The sequence below is a fragment of the Vulpes vulpes genome, chromosome 8 (assembly GCF_048418805.1).
Source record: "Vulpes vulpes isolate BD-2025 chromosome 8, VulVul3, whole genome shotgun sequence".
Lineage (NCBI taxonomy): Eukaryota > Metazoa > Chordata > Mammalia > Carnivora > Canidae > Vulpes > Vulpes vulpes.
The window spans coordinates 13,905,441-13,932,718 of NC_132787.1; the positions used below are offsets into that span (position 1 = coordinate 13,905,441).

General features: G+C 34.2%; 1 protein-coding gene across 2 annotated transcripts in view; it reads left to right on the top strand.

The window, feature by feature from the left end:
• Window positions 1-27,278, top strand: part of ABCD2 (ATP binding cassette subfamily D member 2) — a 68,885-nt gene that overhangs the window by 19,443 nt on the left and 22,164 nt on the right. For both annotated transcript variants that reach the window (XM_072765594.1, XM_026000118.2), the window contains 3 exons: window positions 2,757-2,925; window positions 3,566-3,660; window positions 8,350-8,495. In XM_072765594.1, coding sequence (XP_072621695.1) covers window positions 2,757-2,925; window positions 3,566-3,660; window positions 8,350-8,495 — 410 coding nt within the window. The remainder of the gene's footprint in view (window positions 1-2,756; window positions 2,926-3,565; window positions 3,661-8,349; window positions 8,496-27,278) is intronic.

Sequence of the window (27,278 nt, forward strand, 5' to 3'; positions counted from 1 at the left end):
TCCTGATCCTGAGGTCCAGGGATTAAGTCCCATATCAGGCTCCCCACAGGAAGCCTGCTTCTCCCTCTGCCTATGTCTCTGCCTCTCTCTCTCTGTCTCTCATGAATAGATAAATAAATAAATAAAATCTCTTTTAAAAATGAAAATAAAATTAAAAATAAACACATGTTTAGGAACTCAGTAACTGCTAGCCAGTAATATTATTTATATACCTTGCAAACTTTTACTCATCCTTCATGACAAGTCAAGCCTCACTGACCACATATAAAACTGTCTTGTGATTCTACTTTATTCTCCCCTTCCCTGCAATGTCTGGGGCTTCCTTCTCTGTGTTCTGGTGCTTTACCATATTATAATTGTCCATCTCTTCACTAGATCCTGAGTGGAAAGCAGCAACGATTTACTTATCTTTGCATTTATAATATTCATTTTAATGCTTGGAATATTGTATGTGGTCAAGAAATATTTGCTGAAAAAATGGTAATAAGACTGGCAGATGTCACAGGTTTAAAATCAGAAATTATTTATTTCAGATACATGATATTCCCATGGCCAGTCATTTTCAGCATTAATTGCTCTTGTGGCTTTTGTCATAATATGAATCACCAGAGCATCCTTATAAATTCATCTGCCAATTAAATCAGCTTTAAATAGACCATATAAAAGAGTAACAAAGTTTAACTGTTTAAAACTTAACTGTTTCCTTATCTGTAAACAAACAAAGTTTGTGATTTGCTGATTAAGTTTTCAGTCTCATTCAGTAATTGATTTATTGAATTGGGTTTTGTTTCTTTTTAAAGTAAAACCAATTGTTTAGGACCAAAATAACTCCATTTAAAATTTTTTTTCAGGGGTATTTGGGTGTTTTAGTTGGTTAAGCGGCTGTTGGTTTTGGCTCAGGTCATGATTTCGAGGTCCTTGGGATCAAACTCCGTTTGGGACTCCATGCTCAACCGAGGAGTCAGTTTGGGGATTCTCTCCCTCTGTCCCTTCCTCTGCCCCTGTTCATGCTGTCTCTCTCTCTTTCTCACTCTCTCTCTAAAGTAAATCTTTTTAAAAATTTTCAAATAGTAATTTTTATAATCTGGAGGTACAGTTTTGGGGATAGGTTTTTTTGATGTAATAAATCTCTTCTTAAAATTAAATGACAAATCAAAATTTAATCCATCTCATATTAAAATAGTTTGCTATCTAAAGTCGCAGAAAGCATATTGCCTAGTTTTTCTACATTGTATCCAATACAGGAAATAGTTGCATTTTGCTTTATTTCCCTAAATGTGCTTGGGATCAGAGAATGGTCAGTTCTAAAGAATCTTATTACCGCTGTGACAACACATGAAAGCACCATGCCTTCTCTCTGCTAGTTCCAAGGGAACAAAATTCCTTTTTAGAATAAGAGTCCGAGGACAAACTCCCTGCCATGTATCCCAACGTAATTCGTCCACAGTCACTTTCTCAGTTTTTTTCAGATGCCCTCCACCCTGCATCCTAGTGTATTAACTCATGACCTCCTGCCTTTCTTTAACTGACCCATACATTTAGTTTCAGATTTTTTTCTCTAGGCAGATAAATATATTTACCCCAGTTTTTTTGAATCTGTATTTTGTTAGTTCTTAGCCCTGTTTTCCTCCCCTTGGGAACTCAATAGATTCTTCAAGATAACATTTTATAAATTACCCCTTAAATAGTTATAACATTAACATGTAGAGATGCAGTGGAGACATGTAGTAGAAGGCTTTTGATAGAAGCACCTACTCATTTATGGCTTATGTTTTGCACGCATATACATCTTACACAATGTCAGCATTGTTGTTTTATTCCACAGTTTAATAGTGACCATGCCTTGCTTATTGGTGCCAATTTCCTAGTAAATATTCCAATAAGGGAATGGTTTTTGTGCTTTCCTTTTCACTGAGAAAGATGGTCTTGACAGGAGATGAGACACCTTTCACGTTACCCAGTTAACAAGGTGTTCTTTTAATAGAAAGACAGCAGGAGATTCAACCTAAATTGGACTACTGGAAGAATAAGAGCAAGACACCATTCTATTGAGTTTTGTGGATTAAAGCAGAGATTTATCTCATTTGATAATCTCACCTACAATAAAAGTCATATCATGTAAATTATGGTTGGCTTGAAAAGAAGTGGAATTGTGGGATTTAGACTGAAAAGGATTTGAAGCTTTTCTCTGAGCTCACTCCCAATATTATATTCTCTGACAGGTATTTCCTTTGGTACGTAAAGCTTAGGACTCTATTTTGACAATCTGACTCAGAAACATTCATTTTATAATAAGGAAAAAAAAAACATGTTTTTCTGTTATTTAAAATCTTTTATTTTAAATTGAAAAAAGATACTTAAAAAAGGATCATTATGACCTTAAGCTTTTCACAAAATTTCTAATTTTCTGGGAATGAAATTTGTGCTGTAAATGGAGCCAAATCAGAAATTTGACTGAAAGATCTTTAAGCCTAACATTCTTTACAATGTAAAATCTGTATGTTGTATTTTGAACCCTGACTTCAATGAATAATTTTTTACAGGTTTTGTAATTCCAATCAAACTTACATTGACACCTTGCTATGTTGCTCCCTTGGTAAGCCTTTTACTGTTACATTTAACAGTTATCAGATGTATTTTTTTTCATGTGTAATAAAATAGGATCTTTAAATCAAGGAACTAAGACGATTGCGTATCTTTTTAAAAGTCTATCTTGAGTACATTAACTCTATTTTACCTCTCTGTGTTGGTTTTAGATCACAGAATTAGCAGGCTATACGGCTCGAGTATATAATATGTTCTGGGTCTTTGATGAAGTAAAAAGAGGCATTTATAAGAGAGCTGCTGTCGTGCAAGAGTCTGAAAGCCATAGCAAGAATGGAGCTAACATAGATTTACCCCTCACTGACACGTTGGAAATCAAAGGTATTAAATCAAATGTTTTATATTTTCCTATATTTAAATGTTTGCTTTATCAATAGAACCAAAAATTTCCACAAGGTAGCTTTTAACAGTTACAAAGAACTAATATTGGCTTTTTAAAACAGTTATTCCTAAAGTTAGCATCACAATGTAAGGAGTGGTGACTAACGTTACCATAAAAAAATTATGCAACTTGTCTTTAGGACAAATTTCTAGCATTATTTTTAGAAACTGCACATATGGCAGAATGAATTGTTTGCTTTTAGAATTCAAATACAGAATTAGAGCTAACATCTTATTGTTCTTCATTATTCTGTTTTTAAACTTGAGTTTGATTATCACATTTTTAAAAATTGTACTATGCCTTGTCTTAATTCCCTTTTTGTAGCACTGTATTTTTTCTGTAGGAAAGGTCAATTTAGTGAAATAAGTAATTGTAAAGAATATGGCTGAGTTATATGAGACAGAGCTTATCTCATTATCCTCTCATTATGACACTGACATTAGATTACTGTAAAATCATATTTCTGAGACAGTTTCCAAATATATGTGTCAGAATGCCCACATTTACATTAAAGTTTGCTTTAGATGTAGATGAAACTTGTAATAGCTTTTATAATTTAAACTATTCCTCAACTTTTAGGAAGAGTTATTGATGTGGATCATGGAATTATTTGTGAAAATGTTCCCATAATTACACCAACCGGAGAAGTAGTGGCTTCCAGGCTAAACTTCAAAGTAAGATGATATTCAAGAATCTTCTGATTGTTGCCATCACACTAATACAAAACAACTCAGAATTCATGTCCTTTATATTAAATACTTGGAGGAGCATATGGAAAGGAGGGGAAATCAAGAAAGGTATGCATAGTGGCTCAATTACAGAAGCAGTTACTTCCTCAGAAAGCAGAGAAAGAGAAATTTGATTTCTACTGCTTTTTTTTTGCCAGATTGAAAATCAAAATTTCTCAGTGCACTGAGGGTCTATACAAGGTAACTTTTGAGAACAATAGAAAAATTTCTTAGAAATTAATATCTGGAAATAAATTTTAATTTTTTCCTTATAGGGATTATTCAAAGCACACAAGTCTATATTGTAATATACTTACTAAAACATAAGGAAAGAGGTCCTTAGCAAGTTTACTTCTGTTATTGTATATTCTTTCTCTAAATTTAATTTATATTTCCAATAATCACATCTTCCATTTGGAAAAAAATAAAGGATTCATGGATTGGAATTTAGTTTTTAATTTTGTTGAGAATAAGAGGTATTTGTTATTTATTGTTCTATGTCTTGATAATAAAAACCAAGATGTAAAAATTGCTTAACAAACCTAAGGCCCTAATGTTAAAGCATTGTAAAACTTCAACATACATTTTGCAATTCAAGTACATAACAATTTGCTGATAAGCATTAATGACTATAATGCAGGCATCTAATTGTAGTTGAAACAAAGACATAATTGGACTTGGTAACAGAATTAAAACATGACAATACATGTACTCATGATTTTAGTATGGAATTCAGTCTAGGTTTAATTATTGAAGGTGGGTTTGCAAATGAATAAGGGTTCTGGAAGATGATAAGTACTGAACAATGGGGAAATTCTGTGTTAATAAATTTGAGAGGGGCACCTGGTGTGGCTCAGTTAGTTAAGCATTTGCCTTCGGCTCAGGTCATGAACCAAGGGTGGTGGGATCAAGCCTGGCATCAGGCTCCCTGCTCAGCAAGGAGTCTGCTTCTCCCTCTCCCTCTGCCCCTCCACCCTGCTCTCTCACTTGCTTTCTCTCTGTCAAATAAATAAATAAAATCTTATACAATAAATAAATAAATGTAAATATAAGAGAAATTGTGTTTTAACTACAATTTGGCTAGGCTTTATTTTTCCATTTATAGACCTACAGAGTGATTTAATTATTTGGATGTGATAATGAGTACCTATTAGGTGTTAATGATGCACCATAATCTTCCGTAGATTTGAAAGAAGACATTTGAAGAGGCATACATGGAATGTTTAATTACCCACTAATAGTTTAGCAATTTTTAATTTATGACTTTTTATATAGAATTTGTCAGGTTAGGTTTTAAATATCAGTTCTTATTGCTCCATATACTAAATAGAGTAAGAGTCATTGAATTCTGTTACCTACTAACTACATTATTGTAGATACATCACACTCTTTCTGTGAAAAAATTCAGGGTTAATTTTTTTTTATAAAAAATGAATCTTAAAATATTTAATCCAATGGAAATGTCATGAATTTTGAGGTTCTACAAAGATACATGTTAACATAGTACACTTTATGATAATTGGTATTTTTCTGGCTCTGAGAGTTTTATTTAAAGTGTCAGGTCCCGGGATCCCTGGGTGGCGCAGCGGTTTGGCGCCTGCCTTTGGCCCAGGGCGCGATCCTGGAGACCCGGGATCGAAACCCACGTCGGGCTCCTGGTGCATGGAGCCTGCTTCTCCCTCTGCCTGTGTCTCTGCCTCTCTCTCTCTCTCTCTCTCTCTCTCTCTCTCTCTGTATGACTATCATAAATAAAAATAATAAAATAAATAAAATAAAAAAAAATAAAGTGTCAGGTCCCTAAAATATAATAAAAGTTCTGTTTTCTCTGTATGCATTGACAAACAGATTTCTAGATGAAAACCTTCTCACCCTTTTGTAGACATTGTGGAATTAAAAAGCTGGAGAAGTGGGACACCTGGGTGGCTCAACAGTTGAGCCTCTGCCTTCGGCTCAGGGTGTGATCCGGGGGTCCGGGATCGAGTCTTGCATCAGGCTCCATATGAGGAGCCTGCTTCTCCCTCTGCCTGTGTCTCTGCCTCTTTCTCTCTGTCTCTCATGAATAAATAAATAAATCTTAAAAAAAAAAAAAACTGGAGGGACGCCTGGGTGACTTGGTGATTGAGCATCTGCCTTTAGCCCAGGGCATGATCCTGGAGTCCCAGGATCAAGTCCCACATCAGGCTCCCTGCGTGGAGCCTGCTTCTCCCTCTGCCTGTGTCTCTGCCTCTCTCTCTGTGTCTCTCATGAATAAATAAATTAAATCTTTTTAAAAATAATAAAACTGGACTAGAAAATCCAATGAATGGGGGAATTATTTTTGCTTCACTCTTGGTGTTTACTAAACATAAGAAACTTATGCCACTAAAATAATATGAATGTAGAAAAGGCTTCTAAAAAAAAAAGGCTTCTATTATGACTTAACATGTGTTAAATTTCTGAGAATTCCTAATAGAGAATGATGCTATTAAAATATTTTGTGAATATGCCTCTTGCCATGGCACATACCTTTAAAAAAATCATTTGGGAAGTATTTATGCTTCTACAAAATTAAACTTCCTTAACTCTCTCTCTAGTGAAAGAGCACAGCCAATCACAAAATTAATTCTTTTGGGGGCTCTTCCCAGGATTTTCTTTGAACTTTATCAAAATAGCTTTTCAGTTTGGCTACAATTAGGGAGGAAAAAAAAGATCTACAGTAAAAAGTTTATTTTTTAAGTTTTTAAAAAAGATTGTATTTATTTACTTGTCAGAGAGACAGCACGTAGCTGGGTGGGAGGTGCAGAGGGAGAAGAAGAAGCAGGCTCCCCACTGAGCAAGGAGCCCTAAGTGGACTCAACCCCAAGACCCTGGGGATCATGACCTAAGCTGAAGGCAGACATTTAACCAATTGAGCCATCCAGGCGCCCCTAGTAAAGTGTTTAGACTCAGTCTCACTCCTGTCTTATGTCCTTGTGGCAGCTGCTTCTAGTACCTAAAAATGCTCTTCCTCCTTCTGTTTTTCCCCTGTCACCCAGGCTCAGGTGAAATACTACCTCCTCAAAAAGGATTTTCCTGACCACCCAATCAAAAAAAGTGCTCCTCACTCCCGCCACTGCCTCCAATCCCACAATACCACCATCTTTCCCAAACACATCCTTCTTCTTTTGTTATAATATCATTTACCACCACCTAATTTTTTGTTCACAACTTTATTGCCGTCTTTCCCATTAGAATAAGCTCCATGAGAACAGAGACTTTGGGTTAGGGTACCCCTGTATCCCTTGTGCCTAGAAGAATGTCTGGCACATGGTAAATATTCAATTGGTATTTACCAAGGAAATGTCTAATTATTTAGACAGAATATACATCTGAGCCATTTTTGCTTTACATATACTTATTATATACATTCCTAGTTCCTTTATCTTAACCCTGTTCCAACTCTTCTCTTTTTCTTCCCTTCCTCCCTCTCTCCACCACCTTCTTTGAACAAAAAGATTTCAGTGTGCATGAGACACAATGTGTAGACATGGAATTGACCCCTTATACTGACATAATCCAAGTAATATAATGTTTTTCATCTTTGAATTTTCAATATGATATATTTTATATCATTAATACTTAGATACTTGCATCCATATATACAAAGCTTTATCTGCAAGCATCTGTAGATTTTTGCCTCTCATACTTTGATGCTATATTCACTTTTTAATCACCATTATAAAATATTGTTTGTTCTTAGAAATGTTATCACTGTTCTTGGAGCAAATTTTTAAATTCTACTCGTTTTCCTTGTTCATTCCAATACTCTTTAAGTATCATACCAAGATAACTACCTGATCCTATTGGGTGGAATGGGAACTCATGAAATTTAACTGTTTATATTTAAATGACAAAAAAGATGGAAGATTCTAAAGAGAAGCATCCCATTGATAATGGATAAATAAATTGTGACATATATATATATTATATATAAATACATATATGATATATATATATATATATCATATATATGTTTTAATTCATTCCTAGACGTGAGACTAAATTATAATCCTCTTTCTTTCCTCTGTCTTGGTTTGGTAAATGTATTTTTTCCATCTATGAATAAAACAGAATTAGAATCATTTCATCTCTATGATTATGGGGTTTTGTGATTGTGTAACATTTCAGACTGCTGAAGTATAAAATTAAACTACCCGGCTGGATCTTAGCATAGCTTTGTAGCTAATAAATCCAATTGACAAATAAAACAAAGTTGTATTTGAATTCAATATAAATTTAACCAAATATTAATACAAATAAAGTAAAATTTAATGTATTTTAATTAAAAATTGTAAACGTTCTTATTTCCCATGTGGCTGTGTTTCCACATATGTATCTAGAATGTGGTGACAAAACCTCAATTAAAATTTTAGAAAGGAGTGCTCATTCCAAGAAGATCCATTTCCTTTGGAGTTGGATTATTTTATCATGCTTTTAGCTTTAGAGCATAGTCAAAAGCCAGATTTGATGTTCTCAGCCTGACATATTTTATTTTGAATCCTTGCCTACCCTGGGTTATCATATATTTGAAAGTTTTTTAAAAATGAACACTTTTAAATGCTGCCAAATGAAATCATTTTTAAATGTTGCAGTTTGTAATTTTATTTCTTACTTTAGGTACAAGAAGGAATGCATCTTTTGATAACTGGTCCCAATGGTTGTGGAAAAAGTTCTCTCTTCAGAATTTTAAGTGGGCTCTGGCCTGTGTATGAAGGAGTCCTCTATAAACCACCTCCTCAACATATGTTCTATATTCCACAAAGGTAGGTACATATTTTATATCACAAGAAAATTTCACTTTGCTTTTGAATTATCTTGATTCTTCAGTCTCCTCAATTTATAATCTTTAAGCATGTTTTCATTGAAAGAAACTATTAAGGAAATAAAAATTCAGTTATCCAAAAACGTTTTAATATCACTTTGATTATTAGAATTTCTAAGACAATACCACTTGTTTTTATTTTCACATCTATATAGAAATAATGAGCACTCAAAGACTATAAATGCTAATCTCAAGAAATAGCAGCCAGGTCAAAAGAGTAATTTGATTGTTGGAGATGTAGATTATCTCTTCTAACAGACAAAATTATACTTAGATAGCATACTAATCTCTTTTTTTTTTAATTTATTTATTTATGATAGTCACAGAGAGAGAGAGAGAGAGAGAGAGAGGCAGAGACACAGACAGAGGGAGAAGCAGGCTCCATGCACCGGGAGCCTGACGTGGGATTCGATCCCGGGTCTCCAGGATCACACCCTGGGCCAAAGGCAGGCGCCAAACCGCTGCGCCACCCAGAGATCCCAGCATACTAATCTCTTCATCAATCTGTATATGTTCTAAAATTATTCAAGAGCCTCCATAAAATAGTCTTTATTACAGCTATGCTATATTATTTTTTATGCTATATTATTAATGATATGAAACTACCTTAATTTTAAAAATTACACTAAGAATGCGTGTAAAGTAAGCATAGAAATATTTTAAAGGAATATTGTTTCTTCTGAAGTCTTTAGCCATCTTTCCTTGTAACAATTTAGAAACATCTAAATACAAAGTTATACTTGAGGATTTGGAATATTTATTGTGGGTGAAAGAAAATGAAATTTGAGGAAGAGACACACACTGATGCTCATCTTTTCCATCTGCTATCACCCTGAGTTAGGCAGACATCACAGAGCACTCCTACTGTATTAGAAGACTATTCTGTGAAACCTAATAGAGCACTTAGATTGGAAGTACAGAACCAGGACAAATATAAAAGTTATATCAAGTTTGGTACAACCACATGTCTCTCTTGCCCCTTTCCTTTGTCAAAAAATGCTTGTATCATCCTGCCCACTGGTCTAACTTTTACGCCACGTTGTAGTTAGGCATGTGAGGGTTTTGTTGGAGTTCTTTGCTTTAAAATAAGATTTATGTTAGTAGTAGGAAGCTACTTGAAGTATAGAAGAATGAAGAACTGCGATAAGAAAATGTTGGATGTGAGCAGTGTCATGAATTCTTATATAAGTTTAACATAAAATAGATAACATTTTGTGACACCAGAATCATTGTCTCTTCCTCTATATGCTTTAAGGTCTTTTGGGAAACCTTCTGAATCTGACAACTAAATCATCCTGCCAAAGTTTAAGTTTCAGACATTAATGTGTTAAATACACTGATTTTAAGGTTTTTTTATTTAGATTATAAGGCATAGAATCATGAGGAAAATATTCCATTATAGAATTCTACTCTCAATTCAAATAAACTTGTATATATATAAATTTTATATTTTTAGCTATTTTAGATTTCGTATATAATACGAAAGATACAATTTTTGAATATAGCTGTGACCTGAGCAATATAAGACATTTCCAAGGCATAGAAAAGTGCATAATCCAGCAAAATCATCCTTCAGGAATTAAGGAGAAATAAAGACTTTCCTAGACAAACAGAAGCTGAGAGAATCCATTGACACTAGACCTGCCTTATGAGAAATGCTGAAAGGAGTTTTTGAAATTGAAATGAGGCTAACTAGTAACATGAAAATATACAACACCAGTAAAGGTAAATATATAGTCAAATTCAGAATTCTAATATGATGATGTATTAATCGTGTTCATATTAGTATAAAGGACAGAGTATTAAAAATAACTATAACCTGTATAATTTGTTAATATATATAAGTTGTGATATTAAAAACATAAAAGAGGGAGAGTAAAAGAGTAGAGTTTTTGTAGCAGATGATATGATTTTACATTTAGAAAATCCTGAAAACACTACCAAAACATTCAGAACAAATCAGTGAATTCAATAAAATTGTTAGATACAAACTCAATGTATGGAAATCAACTGTGTTTCTTTTTTTTTTTTTTAATTTTACTTATTTATTCACAAGAGACACAGAGAGAGAGACAGAGACACAGGCAGAGGGAGAAGCAGGCTCCATGCAGGGAGCCTAATATGGGACCCAGTCCTGGGTCTCCAGGATCACGCCCTGGGCTGAAGGCAGCGGTAAACCACTGAGCCACCTGGGCTGCCCTCAACTGTGTTTCTATAACTAACAAACTATCTGAAAAAGAAATAAAATAATCTCACTTACAGTAGCATGGAAAACAATAAAATACTGGGGAATAAATTTGACTAAGAGGGTGAAAGATCTGTATACTAAAAACTATAAGACTTTGATGAAAGAAACTGAAGAAGACACAAAAAAATGGAAAGTTATCCAGGTTCATGGATCAGAAGAATTAATATTGCTAGAATGTCTATACTACCCAAAGCCATCTATAGATTCAATGCAGTTCCTATCAAAATCCCAATGGCATTTTCCATAGAAATAGAAAAAAAAACTATCCCAGAAATTGTGTGGAGCCATAAAAAGTCCTGAATAGCCTAAGCAATCCTGAGAAAGAACAAAGTTGGAGGCATTGCACTTCTGACTGCAACTATATTACAAACCTATAGTCATAAAAACAGTATAATGCTGGCATAAAAATATAGACCAATGGAATAGAATCAAGGGCCCAGAAATAGGGGTGCCTGGGTGGTTCAGTCAGTTAAGCATCCAAGTCTTGATTTCAGCTCAGGCCATCATCTCAAGATTGTGAGCTCAAGCCTTGCATTTGGCTCCATGTCCAGCATGGAGCCTGCTTACAATTCTCTCTTTCCCTCTGCCCCTCTGCCCTCTCATGTGTGCTTCTCTCTCAAAACAAAACAAAACAAAAAACCCAAAGGAACGCAGAAGTGAACCCATGCATATGGTCAACTAATATTTGACAAGGGAACCAAGACAACACAAACAAGGAAGGGTAGTCTTTTTAATAAATGTTTTTGGAATAACCAGATGAACACATGCAGAAAAATGGAATTGGAACCCTATCTTACAATATTCACAAAAATAAACTTGAAATGGATTGGAAACTTGAATGTAAGACCTGAAACTATAAAGCTCCTAGAAGAAAATAGGGGAAAAGCTCCTTGGTGTTGGTCTGGAGATAATTTTTTGGTTATAATACCTAAAGTACAAGCAACAAAAGCAAAAATCAACAGGTGGGACTACATCAACATATAGAAGGGGAGAAAATATTTGCAAATCTTGTATCTGATAAGGGTTTGATATCCAAAAAATATAAAGAACACATACAACTCACTAGCCAAAAATAATCAATCTTATTTAAATAAAAATGGGCAGAGGAATTGAATAGACATTTTTGAATAGACAAATGGGCTAAATGTACATGAATGTCACTAATCCGTAAGAAAATGGAAACCAAAACCACAATGAGATATCATCTAACAGCTGTTAGAATGACTGTTATCAAAAATACAAGAAATAACAAGTATTGGCAAGGATGTAGAGAAAAAAGGATCTTTGTGCACTATTGGTTGGAATGTAAGTTGGTTCAACCACTATGGAAAACAGTATGGAGGCTCCTCAAAAAATTTAAAATAGAACTATCATATGATCCAGCAACACCACTATGGTTATCTATGTCTAAAGGAAATGAAAACAAGATCATGAGGAGAAATCTGTAGTCCCATATTTGTTGCAGCATTATTTGGAATAGCCAAAATGTGGAAACAACCTCAGGGTCCATTGACAGTTGAATTGAAAGAAAAGATGTGCTTTATATATACAATGGAAACTTCAACCAAGAGAACATGTGACAACCTGAATAGACCTTGAGGACATTATACTAAATGAAATAATTCAGACAAAGAAAGACAAATACTTTATGATAGCACCTACATGTGGAATCAAAAAAAAAATTACAGAAAAGAGAATAGATTTATGCTTACCAGGATCTGGAGTGTAGAAGAAATGGGTAGATGTTGGTCTGGAATACAAAATTCTAGTCAGAAGATGAATAAATTGTGATAATCTAATGCACAGCATTGTGGTTACAGTTAACAATAACCTATTATATACTTGGAAGTTGTTGAGAGAGTAAGTCTAAAATGTTCCCACAACAATAAAGTAATGATAATTATGTGAGGTGATAGGGTCAGCAGGTAACACTTCAGTGATAATCATTTTGCTATATATATCAAATCAACATGTTGTATACCTTAAACTTATACAATGTTATATGTTAATTATGTCCCAATAAAGCTGAAAAAAAAAAAACAAGAAAAAAACACCACTGAGCTGTACACATAAAAATGGTGAAGATGGCAAATTTTATATTTTGTGTATTTTACCAGATTTTTTAAAAGCAGGAAAAAAAAGAAAATACATAAATTCCAGTGTTTGCCCTCAGAGAGACCTAGGTTATTTTGCAACAAATATAAATCACTGGGAAACTTTTTCTTAGTTATGAAATTTACTGTTGCCTAAGCAAAAGGCCAAATGCAACTTAGTTAAGGAGAAATGAGAATGAAAACTATTTTTCAAGGCTAAAGTGTTTTAAAATAATTATTAAAAGTCATTTTATCTTGATTATATAGCTTCTAGAAACATGAAAATTCATATTTATGTTTAAATTTTTATAAGACCAGTATCTTGCAAAAAAAGCATAAAATTTAAATGTATATGTAAACCAAGAAGATATAATAAATGTAGTATTTACTTCTTATATTCTAAATTCTGTTATTTTCTTCAAGAAAACTTGAAAATAATCTTATGTGTTTATGATTTCAAAGAAAGCTGCTACAAACCTCTTTCAAAATATTTGTCAGTAGGCATTTCTAAACATTTTTTCTTTGAATATTCTCATTAATGAGTATTATTATCTAATGGCTTATTACATTATTTTATAGCAATAGAATATTGGTTAAATACTAGTTAGGCAGGAAAAAAACTGTAAAGTGAATATGGAATTGAGTCTTATGTACAAAATAAACTTCATAAGTTACAAACAGACTTTATTATCTCCCTGTTTTCACTTTTTATAACTGAAAGGCTCCTTGATAGAAGATGGATGCAGTGATTAAATGTACATTAATTGTTATTTTCATGGGTAAAAAAAGGAGTGGATTTTGTTAAAATGGGTTTTTAATGTCATTCATATACAAAAGAAAAAAGTGAACTACTCAGAGAAAAAAATGTTCTAATTAAGTATATTAGGACACTTATATTTTATTTATTTTTTTAAAAAGACTTTATTTATTCATGAGAAACACAGAGAGGGAGAGAGAGAGAGAGAGAGAGAGAGAGAGAGGCAGAGACACAGGCAGAGGGAGAAGCAGGCTCCATGCAAGGAGCCTGACATGGGACTTGATCCTGGGCTTCCAGGATCGCATCCTTGCCTGAAGGTGGTGCTAAACCGCTGAACCACCAGGACTGCCCCAGACACTTATATTTTAAAACATACCTTCAGAGAATGCTGCTATGGCTCAGTTTGTAAGCTGGACAACCTGAATTCCTAAGAAATTGTGAAACTTCCGCAATATTATTCTAGTTAATGTTTTCCAATACTTTAACAGTGTTAATAATGAGAACCAGATAAATGAAAATCTGGGCCTTAGTTCAAGAATACAAATAAAAAGTTGTGTTAGATAAATTAGTTTCAAAACAGCTTCCTCTCATCGTATTTCATTAATGACTGGGTATGAGAACTATTAGGATATTTGATAAGTTGTAGCAAAGAAAAATTTCATATCTAATGTAGATTTAGCTACTCTAAATCTATGGAATAATATATGGTAAAATACTTAGTGTTGCTCAGATGTGACTTTAAAAAATATTTGGGCAATTTTAGGCTGTTCAAGACAATTTCCTGCGTAATATGACTGCACTATAATCTTCAAACTGATGGTTGAAACTCATTGTTCCCCATCATTTGCCATCTTGACCCTCAGGAAGAGTCTTCCAATTGGATACAGATCCTGAATTTTTTTTGTCAATTCTTGGTGCAGAATTTCTGTATTCCCAACTACCTTAGGGTAGATTTGTGATTTTCTGCTTTTACATTCACTAATCCACTAATTTATGACCCATTAGTCACCCAGTAATTCTGTAGCATGTCTCTAACTTCAGCCATTAAAGTCTCAAAAGCCTATTCTTTTATTTGGTTAGCTCAACAGCTAACAAAGTATATTATAAGCTAACATTCATCAAAATAGGAAATTGAAACATTTTGATGGGGGTTGGGGCAAAGAGAGTGAGGAGAGGGAGAGAGTAGGGGAGAAACAAAGAGGAAAGAATGGATGGAGGGAAGAATGGGAGGGAAGAAAGAAGAAATAGTTGTTTACTGACAAAAGATGGCAAAATCTTGTGTTCCTTTGTGTTATTTTCTTTCTTTTTAATCGTCCAGAGGATCGTTTATATACATATCTTTCTTCAGCAACGGTCTCCAATTGGGCACCAACCCAATAATTCTGTTCCCAGAACTCTTGCTCTCACTGCCCTTCTGTGGTAGAAATATCTTGGGACAGAAATTTTAACCCTGATCTTCTCACTACTCAATACTTATGCCTTAATACTTACATATAACAAATCTGACATAGATTTCCCATAATTAGACTTCCCATAATTTTCTCTGAAAAGGTAACTTGTGCAAATTTCTGTCCATCCTTGACTTTGGAGTTTGAGAAATGAGAGAAGGAATGAGAAATGAGAAACGGAGTTAGGAAATGAGAGAAGGGTTGTATTATAAGGGTCAAATTAAATTTAACTAAACATTTTTTTTTTTAAGTAAGAGAAAAAAGAAAAAAAAGAAGAAGAAAGGGGACTGGAATGGCTAGGATATCATACTTCATATTTTGGTAACATTAATATACTTTATTCTTTGTCAATACTCTACTCTTTTTAATTTTAAGTATTTATAAAGCCCTGCTATTAGATACTATGGAAGATAGACAATGAATAAGACAGTCCCTTCAGTGTGGAGCTTATGTTAAATTTGGTTATAAACAAAAGCATGCAACCAACTTTAATACACCTCAAGAAAGTCTTGCCATAGATGTTCAAAATGAGAAAAACCACAATATAACACTGTGTCATTTGACCTAGATTTTGAAAACCAGTTAGGATTTTAATAGTTGTCATGAATTGGCTGTTTCTCCAGTGACTAAATAGATTAGAAATGCCTCAGATTCAAGTAGGCACACAATTTTTGTTCTTGCTTTGGGAAACTTCTAAGCAAGTTTGTCCTATCTACACTCCCTTTAATACACCAAACTGAGAAAAGCAAATATTTATTAATTCAAGTCCATTAATATTATGTCATTGGTACATATTTGGAAATAATAGCTCCCATTCCTTAAGCATTGCTAAAGTAGTCTTTATGCTGAAGTTCTTTGAATTACTTCTTAAAGTTCTCTGGTGCTTTGTGGGTCTGCCATTTGCCCAGTTTCTACCTGAGGAACTTAACTCCTCTCCACAAGAAATGACATATTTTTCTTATATACATATGATATAATCTTATATATTCAATTTTAGTCTGTTCATGCTCCTTGAGAAATATAACAAAAGATGATGGTAACTTCTATTACACTCACTACTTCTCATTTTATTTTGCTAAAAGATATTCTGAAATTATAAGTAACATTTTAGGGGCACCTGGGTGGCTCAGTCAGTTAATTGTCTGCCTTTGGTTCAGGTCATGATCTCGGGGTCTTGGGATTGAGTTCGCATCAGGTTCCCTGCTCAGCAGGCAGTGTGCTTCTCCCTCTTTTTCTCCCTCTATGATCTCTCTCATTCTCTCTCAAAGAAATAAATGAAATGTTTTAAAATAAACAAATAACATTTTATTTATCAGCTCAGTATTTGTTTACTACTTCATTCATAGGATAGTATGTTCAAGTACCATGCAGCTTTATCTTCTAGACTTAATGTAAATACTGCTTAATAAATAGTTATGAACCACATTTCTAAATTAAATGAAATACAAAAATCCTAAATTTGATTGTATCCAGGAATGATAGCATGACTAATTATAGAGAAAATTAAATATAGGTAAGGTTACTTGTATCTTTAGGTGTATAAACAGTACATATTGATTATGCTCTGCATAAGTCATGCTAAGTATAATGTTTTAAATAATTAAATTGGAGTTCAAAGGGATTAGAGACTTGGGACGCCTGGGCGGCTCAGCGGTTGGGCATCTGCCTTCAGCTCAGGGCATGATCCCAGGGTCTGGGTTTCGAGTCCCACATCGGGTTCTTTGTGTGGGGTCTGCTTCTCCCTCTGACTGTGTCTCTGCCTCTCTCTCTCTCTCTCTCTCTCTCTATCTCTCTCTCTTTCTCTGTCATGAATAAATAAATAAAATCTTTTAAAAAGGGTTTAGAGACTTTAATACTTTGAGTTACACAGCATTTCAGAGCTAGAGTTAGACTTCATCAAATCTCTGGAAATAAACCCTCTGCATTCACTGCCTGTTATTTTCAGATTAATAAAATAATCATATTGAAAACATCTACCTGTGATTGAAAAGGAAAAAAACCAGTTTGACCTTAAATGTTTTCTCAGAATATTATAGTAATTAAAGCCTCTCTAGCACTGTTATTCCCCAAATTTATGGGGAATAACAAAATGATTCTTTTATAGTTTGCATTCACTTTCAAAAATTTCTGTATTTATCAATTTTTTCTTTTTTTTTTATCAATTTTTTCTTAGAAGAGCTTATGACATGAAATCTCAGCTTTTAGTAGTGCCAGTATTTAATCCATTCTTTTCTTTGTTGGCATTTCCACTCATGCATTTAATAATACAATCTATGCATTTTTTAAATTGAAGTATAGTTGACTAGCCTGTGTATTTTTAACATAAAGTGAATTAATATTGATTTTTATTTTGAGAATCTTATGACCTTTTAAAATAATTGATGGATCCTAGAACATCTTTAGCAAGAACTGAACATCTCTGGCCTTATTACTTTGTTTTTGTTTTGTTTTGTTATTTTACAATGTGATAAGTGATTGCCATACTTAGTCACTATTCTACACATATTATATGTTTCTAATTTTTCTGTATGAAAACCCATAAACGTGGTGTTAGTACTTCTAATCCTAGATGAGAAAACTTAGGTTGAAGTCATCCAGCTGACTGGAGCTAACATTTAAACTTAGGCATGTCTGACTCTAAAGTTATTTTGTCTTGGTTGTTGCTAGCAGCAGGGCACATTTCTCTGAAAAATTACTGTGCTTTTGCCTGACCTTGCAAGTATCACCTGCTAAAGTTGTTTGTTTGGTATGCTAAATCTGTTCTAATATCAAGCTATTGTTTGGAAGCAGAGGTCCATATAATGCTGGGGCTGGATAGCAACACAGGAAAATTTTAGCAAAAAACTTAGCAGAGGTACTGGCTGTCATTCATTTATATTAATGTGAAGGAAGATATATTCTTGTATAACATTAAAATTTCCTTAAACTATGTGCAAATCATTTTCAAATTAGAACATTTCCTCTATGGGGCACTTGGGTGGCTCGGTTGGTTGAGTGTCTGCCCCTGGCTCAAGTTGTGCTCCTGGGCTCCTGGGATTGAGTCCCCATTAGGCTCCCTAGAGGAGCCTGCTTCTCCTTCTGCCTGTGTCTCTGCCTCTCTCTCTGTGTCTCTCATAAATAAATAGATTTTTTTTAAAAATTGTCCTCTATTCCTTCCTTTCTTCTAAAACCCACTTATCCATAAAATTTAAAATAATCTCTAAAAGGATTCCCTTAATTTAAAATCAGAATTCCTGCAGAGACATGAAACAAGCAAATCTTAATTTTCATAATGCACTATGACATTAAAAAATAGTTATTTAACTTTTATGTTGGCAAAACAAGAGATTATCTTTTAAAACAGAGAAAGGATTTTTGGTTTAAGAGGTTCATCAGAATGACCAGAACACTTAAGTAACACCAACATTGACACCAGTGCATTGCAGGCTAAGATGTGGATGTGTCAAATGAGTTGTGAAGATATTTAAAAATCTGAACATCCTTTTAAATTGTTTCTATATAAATACATTTCAAATCCAGGATTTCCTGTTTGGAGGGATAGGAGAACTATGTTATTGAAGAATATCGCTTAACCCACACATATAAAACCAAATAATAACTATTGAAGGATCAGGAGCACATGAGATCAGGAAGGAGGTTAGAAAACCTAGTTCGCCTCCTTTTTCCATGGCAGAGATGGTGCCCTCATACTCAATTAATGTATTTTTAGTGAGATCCTTGCTTTTCTCTTTTTCTTTTGTCTTTCTTTTTTCTTTTCTTTTTTTTTTCTTTTTTCCCTCAGATTAAAACATGAGGACGGGGCCTGGAAAAGGACCTAAGTAAGAATATGGGGGAATGCTAGTTTAAATATCTTGATTACTATTTTCCTCTTGGTCTCTAGTTTTTGAACTTTTTGATTCTTAATGGATCTCTAGGTGTAAAAAAATAGGAAGAACTTCTGAAGGACAAAGATGCAGGCTTCCCTGGGGCCATTGCCTGAGTGGAATGTTGGTCTGACATGGCCAACTGGAATAAAGGAAGAATGTGATATGGCTTAATTCAGGCCTACTCATGGAGCCCCATACACTGTCAGTTACACATACACTGGTCTTGCTGCCCCCAAATTAGACAAATCTGAGTTTAGGAAGTGGGGGTTGTTACTAGAACAGACTTTGCCCATGTTGACTCACTATTGAACAAATCTTTATAGAATATAAGCTAGAAAGGGCATCTGCATCTCTGTACCATACTGGTGGTATCTTACTGAATCTATTGAATCTATAGAATGGCATATTATAACACTGCAATGAACATATGATGAAAGATTGAATAAATGAGTGAATGAACATCTGCAGAGATTTGGTTTCGACTGCCAAATCAGTCTGGCTCCATATACTAATAAGGAAACAAGCTATTTATTTTGTTACTTGTCCTAGATATATAATCCTCTTTATGGTGGGGTTGTAAATATTTGTCATTTAACATGTCCCCTGTAAAAGAAATTATGAAAAAGGCTTATAATATTACTGTAGCTAATTTACTTGTAAAGAAATTATTTTAGCCATGAAGAAGGCTCAGTAATATTGCTGTAGCTAATTTACTTCTGTTCCTTTGCTTTCTAACTATTAGATTCAAAGCAAGTAAACTTTGCATAAGTATCTTCAGGCAATTGGTTGACAGAATTGTAAATTATACATTTTGGTATCTCCTGTGTAGTGATTCAGTTTTTTAAAACTCTCTTAAAGGAATCTATAAATATAAACAATTTCCTATAGCTTCCTGTTGCTTGGAAAAATGTTTAGCATAGATTTTTTTTTTTTTATTTTTAACTCTTCTGTGGATTAACTTATAAAAATAACAATGGAGAAAAATCTTCCTTTGCATCCAAAAGTTTTCCTAATTTTATGAGTCACGCTTAAGTTGAACCACTTGGAATTAGAATTTTTGTAGATCAAAAAGTAAAATAACAGGGATTTCATACAGTAGTCTAATATAATGATAAATACTTATAACAAAAGTTATTTTTTTTTTCAAAAGTTATTTTTAAGAAATTTGCATTCTCATCAGGTTAGCAATACTTTGATTATTCCACTAACATTATTCTTATTACTTGGAATTAAATGTAGTCCCTGCTCTCCAGAGGCTGTGCTTTGGCACCTAGAAATAACATCCTAAAAATATGATTGCAGTAATAGTTAATATTTCTTTTCAGTTGAATACTTCTTTTTTGCTACATATTTATTTTAAGAATATTAGGAATGACTTATGCATTGAGGACTCAAATTTTATTCTTGCTATTCATAAAAGAATCTGATGACATAATTGGTCCCAGTGTGTACATTTATATGAATTATTAATAGCTATATTCTATGGCTTTCAGATTGCTAACGTCTTATCACTATGGTAACACAGCAGCACTTAGCTGTACCTTAAACTTAACACATCTCATGCTTAAATATAGTTTATACTGCTGTGAAATTTTTGTCAACATTGTTGACAATTAAATTCCAGATGACTATGAAACATTTAGAATTTTGGATGATCATTCCAGAGACTAAAACCTTAAAAGACAGAGCTAACATTTCTCGATGGTTTCTCCTTTTGTCTCTATTAAAGAGAAAAATACAGAACAATATAAAAATATATGAACATAAACCCTAATAAATGTTAACACATTTTACCAAAACAATCATAAATTGTCAGATTTTTCAACATTAACACAGAAAAGTGTGAAGTAGAATACAAATTACAGAAGTACCCGGAGACATTTGTAATATAAATGTAAAAAGCCATAATCAGTGGGAATGGATTTGATCTGAAAAACTTTAATTTTACTATTGTAATTAAAATTTTAAATGTAGATGCACTTGAAGTAATCCCAGATTACAAAGAAAAACAATTATGATAATTGTTTAAATAACAATTCAAATTATAATGTGATTCCTATGAGTTTATTCCAATATCTTTTCCACAACAAATAGAGGTTATTATGGATTTTACTTAGGGAAGTAAATTAAAACTAGTGTTTCTTTTTTGATAGCTACTAATTATAAGCAATCTATTTCTTTTGTTTATAGTAGGTATGTTGCATGATCCCCTCTCTAATGGGCCAGAGCAAGGAAGCTAATAACATTCTGACTTGGTAACTGATCTACCTGAAATATTTAGGAGATAATCTGAATAGGTCTATATATCTAGAAAGGAAGCTTAGTAAAGGGTACTTTAAGTGCTTTTCAATTATGTATAACTTTAGTAAGACTAGAGAAACTTGACCTAGCTTAAAATGTTAAATTCCAGGCCTTTGAGTTGGAAAAGGATCACATGCAAACTAATCACATAAACATTAAATATACGGTCCTCTGTTTCCTGTGCTTTCAAAAAGATTCTGCATCATCCCAACTTTTCTTGATATAATTTTTCAAGAGAATTCGGTGGTAACCTTAACTTCATAATATTTTTAAGTAAATATATTAATTAAGTCTATCAAAGTATCCTTAGGGGTGCCTGTGTGGCTCGTTGCTTAAGTGAGTGACTCTTGTATTTGGCTCAGGTCATGATCTCAGGGTTGTAAGATAGAGCCCTGCACTGGGCTACATGCTGGGTGTGGAGTCTGCTTAAGATTCTCTCTCTATCCCTGTCCCTTTGCCCCTCTGCCCTTAAAAAAAGTATCCTTATTTGCTCTGTACCTCATTAAAAACTTATAGAATGTGTTATTTATATCATTTTACATGATGATAAAACAAGGAAAAAATGGAACTCAGAGCAGTATTTGTTGAGTCCTTATAAATATATAATTTTATAAATATTTCTTATATAATTTCATCTGCATTGCCTTCACATAAATTTTTTTTAAGATTTTATATATTTATTCATGAGAGACACAGAGAGAGAGAGAGGTACAGACACAGGCAGAGGGAGAAGCAGGCTCCATACAGGGAGCCCAATGTGGGACTTGATCCCGGGACTCCAGGATCATGCCCTGGGCCAAAGGCAGATGCTTAACCTTGAGCCACCCAGGCATCCCTGGTTAATGGAGTTCTTTTGCCTTTTTTAAAATGTTGCCGTATTACATTGGTAGCAAACATAAGCCTAAATAGAAATGAACTTTTGTTCCCGTAATAGTTTATTGAGTGCCTGCTATGTATCTTTTCTGTACTAAGTGCTCGGACTACATTGCTTCATTCATGCTCTATTAAAAACCCACTGCCTCATTTAGTTTTTATAACAAATGGAATAGTAAGTTACTTTGCAAATGAAGCAGCTCTAGTTCAGAATTTGGGTCACATCATTAGTAAATAGGAAAATTGGAATTCCAGCCCAGAACCGTCTCTCTAAAGCCTATTATCACAACCATGACTCTTTACTGTGTTCCTTGAAATGTAGATGTAAAAGATGATTTCATCAAATATTGCCAGTTAATCAAGTATTATGGTAAAATCCTGTAGAAACATCTGTGAAATGAATGTTCAGATGTATTTTAATCATTGTAGTCTCTGTTATATATTGTGTCATGGCTGTTCTGTAGATCAAATCATATCTGGAGTTTATACTAAGGTATAAGATATATATGTGCATCTAATTTACATCAAATTGGAACTGGTGTCTTTTGAAAGCTAGCAAAAGCGCTGCTCCCTACAGTTACCTTGTATTTCTTCTTTAAGTAGTCTTAGGTACCATTTGAAAAACTAGTCACTGGCTCTGATAGCCAATTTCTGTTTATGCTACGATTATTATTACCAGACATTAACTTAAGATATTGTCACATTATATGAGTGCTTAACATAATATAGACAAATAACTGTGTGTCCTAATTCTATTTTTTTAAAGAAATATGGTTAGACTGGAGAGGGAAAGGTAAAGAAAAAGGCAAGAGAAAAAGATATAGGGAAATGGTAGGGAAAAAATGTGACCAGAAATGGTATAGTCACTTCAGAAAACAGTTGGGCAGTGCTTCAAAAAGTAAATAGTCATATACCCCTGAAATTCCACTCCTAGGAGTATGCCCACTGTTTATAATATCCAATTAGTGAAAACAGCTGGAATATCTATCAACTGATAAATGGATTAACAAACTGTGGCATACTCATACAGTGTAATATTTTTTAAAAGATTTTTTATTTATCTATTCATGAGAGACACGGAAAGAGGGAGGCAGGGACACAGGCAGAGGGAGAAGCAGGCTCCACGCAGGGAGCCTGATGTGGGACTCGATCCTGGGTCTCCAGGATCACACCCTGGGCCGAAGGCGGCACTAAACCACTGGGCCACTGGGACTGCCCTCATACAGTGTAATATTATTCAGCCATAGAAACGAATGAAATATTGTTACATGCTACAAATCAATGAACCTGAAATTTCACATTATGCTAACAGAAAGAAGGCCATCACAAAAGACCACATGTTAAGTGATTTCATGTATATGAAATGTCCAGAATAGGCAAATCTGTGGAGAAAGCAAGTAGATTAGTGGCTGTGCATGGCTGAGAGGAGTGAGAATAGGACTGTCTGCTATTGGATATGGAGTTTCTTTCTGGTGTGAAGAAAATATTCTGGAATTAGACAGTGGTGATGGTTACATGAGCTTGTGAATATACTAAAAATCATTGAATTGTGTCTTTAAAAGGGTGGATTTTTATTATATGTGGACTTTATCTCAATTTTTTAAAAAGATTTATTTATTTATTTGAGAGAAAGAGAGAGCATGAGCAGGGGAGGGGCAGAGGGATAGAGAGTATCTCAAGCAGCCTCCCTGCTGAGAATGGAGCCTGACATGGAGCTCAGTCTCCTGACCTGAGCAGAAACCAAGAGTTGGATGTTTAACTGACTGAGCCATGCAGGCACCTCTATATCTCAATTTTTAAAATATGACCAAGGATTCCTACATTTGTAAAGACCACATTAAAAATCTTTACATGATTGTGTATATATATATATATATATATATATATATATATATAATTAAAATATAAATATTTTATTTTCATATATTAGTTAAACTTATTATAAAATAACTTTGTGTTATCTCTCCTTCAACTAAATTATTCGCATCTTATGGGAAAATAGGTAGACAATTGATCTACAAAAACACATTTATACTTAAAACTTTCAACTTTCTCTTGTTTTCTCAAAGTAAGTTGCAGGAATCAGAAATCTTCATCCCTAACTACTTTCGGGTGTATTTCCAAAGAACAAAGATATTCTCTAGCATAACCATAATACAATAATCAAATTCATAAAAATTAACACTGGTATAATATTATCTAAATATACTTCTATTGGTTCACAAACTGGCCCCTGTACATGGAGGGCAAAAGGGGACAGAAGAAACTAGTCTAGATTGGTAGGAGGCAGATTTAACAGGCAGGGGAACTAACATATGAAGCCTGTCTTGGTCAACTACAAGGTGAATGGATCTCTGCACTCGCCCACCAGAATCTTAATTGTGTATGGAGGCCTTAACTGGGTTCAGTCACATATAGCATCCAGATGGTCCCAACAACACATTGCTCTCTCAAGGCTGCTTTCTTGGAAACAGTTCCAGCAGTGGGAATGGTGGGCAGAGCATATATTCCAAGCACATGTGAGGCAGTGAGGAACCTCTGATTGTCCCAGCCCAGCTCATGGTCAACCAGCAGTCATGTCCTCTCAGTGACCCCCAATAACTTTCCATGTTTTTTATATAAATATATATTTTTAATATTTATTTATTTTAGAGAGAGTGTGTATGTGTGAGAAAGAGAGAGAGAGGAGAGGAGGGGCAGGGGGAGACTCCTCAAGCAGACTCCCTGCTGAGCACAGAGCCCTTCATGGGACTGGATCCCACAAGCCATGAGATCATGATCTGAGTTGAAACCAAGAGTCAGATGCCCAACTGACTGAGCCACCCAGGAGCCTCAACAATTTTCCATATTTAAATATTGCCAATTATCATAATGCTATCATTTATAATAACTTGTTTTTCTCAATTCATTTGCATTTTAGTTGCTATGGTGCTGTAGTTTCTTTTAATCTCACCTCCCTAGCTTCTCTCTTTTTTAATGAGTTGATATACATAGAGGGCAAAAATGTTATTATTTTAAGAAAGTCCTTTAAGTTAGGTTTGTCTGGTAGTTTCCTGGTGATATGATTCAGGTAATGCTTTTGGGGTTTTTTTGTTTGTTTGGTTCGGTTTGGTTTGGTTTTGGTGCAAGAATGCTACCTGTCCCTGAGATATGCTGATTAACCAAGAACTTGGTGGTTTAAAGCAACAGAAATGTATTCTCTGATAGTTCTGGAGGACAGGAGGTCAAAATCAAAGTATTGGCAAGCTTATTCTCTGCAAGAAAGCTCTAGGATAGAGTCTTTTCTTGCCTTTTCCAGCTTCTTATGGTGCCGGATGAATTTGGCCTGGGACAGCATAACTCTAGTCTTCTCTGTCATCACATGACTTTCTTCCCTTCCTTTCTCCTCCTCTTATAAGGGCACTTACTGGACTTCGGGCCCATCTGGTTAATCCAGAATGATCTTATCTGGAGAGCCTTAACTTAGTTACATATGCAAAGACTTTTTTTTTTTTTCCAAATAAGGTCACATTCCCAGGTATTGGGAATTTAGGACATGGGCATATATTCTTGGGTCCACAGTTCAACCCATTACACTACCTAAATGATGCTGTGTCCTTCTCAGAGGACACTATCAGGATACACCAAGTGTAGACAGAACAGGAAATAGATTTTTTTAAAGCATGAGTTCATACTAACATTCTAATTCAAATGAAATATTTACATATTTTCTTGCCTTCTCACCTGCTCTGTTAGTATCATCTTTCTTCAGAGGGAGCACCTAGCTCCTAACATTATTAAACTGTTTACTTCTTTGGTCAGTCTTGCAACATAGATACAATAATTTCAGAATTGCTACACCTGTATCATTACCAACAAGAAGTGTGCTAAATAAGGTTGAGTATTGGGATGCCTGAGTGGCTTAATGGTTGAGCATCTGCCTTCAGCTCAGGGCATGATACCAGGGTCCTGGGATCAATCCCACATCAGACTCCCTGAGGGGAGCCTGCTTCTCCCTCTGCCTAGGTCTCTGCCTCTCTTTCTCTCTGAGTCTCTCATGAATAAATAAATAAAATCTTCAATAAATAAATAAATAAATAAGTAAGTAAGTAAGTAAGTAAGTAAGGTTCAGTATTTATGGTTCTCTTGGTCTTCACCTGAAACTGAGTTCAAGTTCCTTGGACCAGTACCTCCCCCCACTTTTATGTGGTTGTTACTCTGATATACTATTCAGTTCATTTGTTTCTGTTTGTACTGAATTTTAAGGTTTCTTCCTTCACCATTATTGGTTTAATGTTATATTTTTTTAATAACTTTTTAACACGATTCTGGAAGTAAAAATATATAGAAAGGATACTTAGGGAAGTCACTCTCTCCCCTATCCATGCTGCCTTGTTTCTCCAATCTCCCTAGGTAATCTGTCTTATTAGTTTCTAGTTTACTGTGTTTTTTTTTAAAATAAATGTAAGCAGATAAACGTATTCTTTCTTTTTTGCTTTCGTTTTGTGTAAAGAAAGTACACTGTATGTTAGTGGTTCTCCAATGGAGATGGTGTTGTCCTGCAGGATACAATAAGGAGTAACTACTGTAGTAGATGCTACTAGCATCTGGTAGGTGGAGATTGGGTGTGCTGTTAAACCTCTACAATACATAAGAAAGCTCTCAACTACAAAGTACTGATTCCATATTATCCATAATGCTGCTGTTGAAAAACCTGGCTATACATCTACTTCTGCACTTTGCTTTTCAACTTAAAAGAATATAATAGAATATCATTCTATAGAGATTGTCTACATCCTGTTTCACAGCTCAATAGTGTAGGTGCTAAAGTTTATCCAGTCTCCTTTGAGTGGACATTTAGGTTGTTTTCAATATTTTGCAGTTACAGATAATGCTTCAGCGGATAACCTTACACACTCTTATTGTTATTTTTGGAAGTATATCTTTTAGAGTAAATTGCAAGAAGTGGGTCAAAGGCCAAAATATATATGACGTTTTTCTAAATCGCCTCCAAAAGTTTGTACATTTTTGCATTTTCACTGATGTGAGTGTACCTGTTTCTCCATAGTTTTCCAGCTGAGTAAGTTGTCAAGTTTTTGAACTTTTACCAATCTGAAAAGTAAGAAACTCAGCATAATTTTAATTTGCTTTAATTTTAT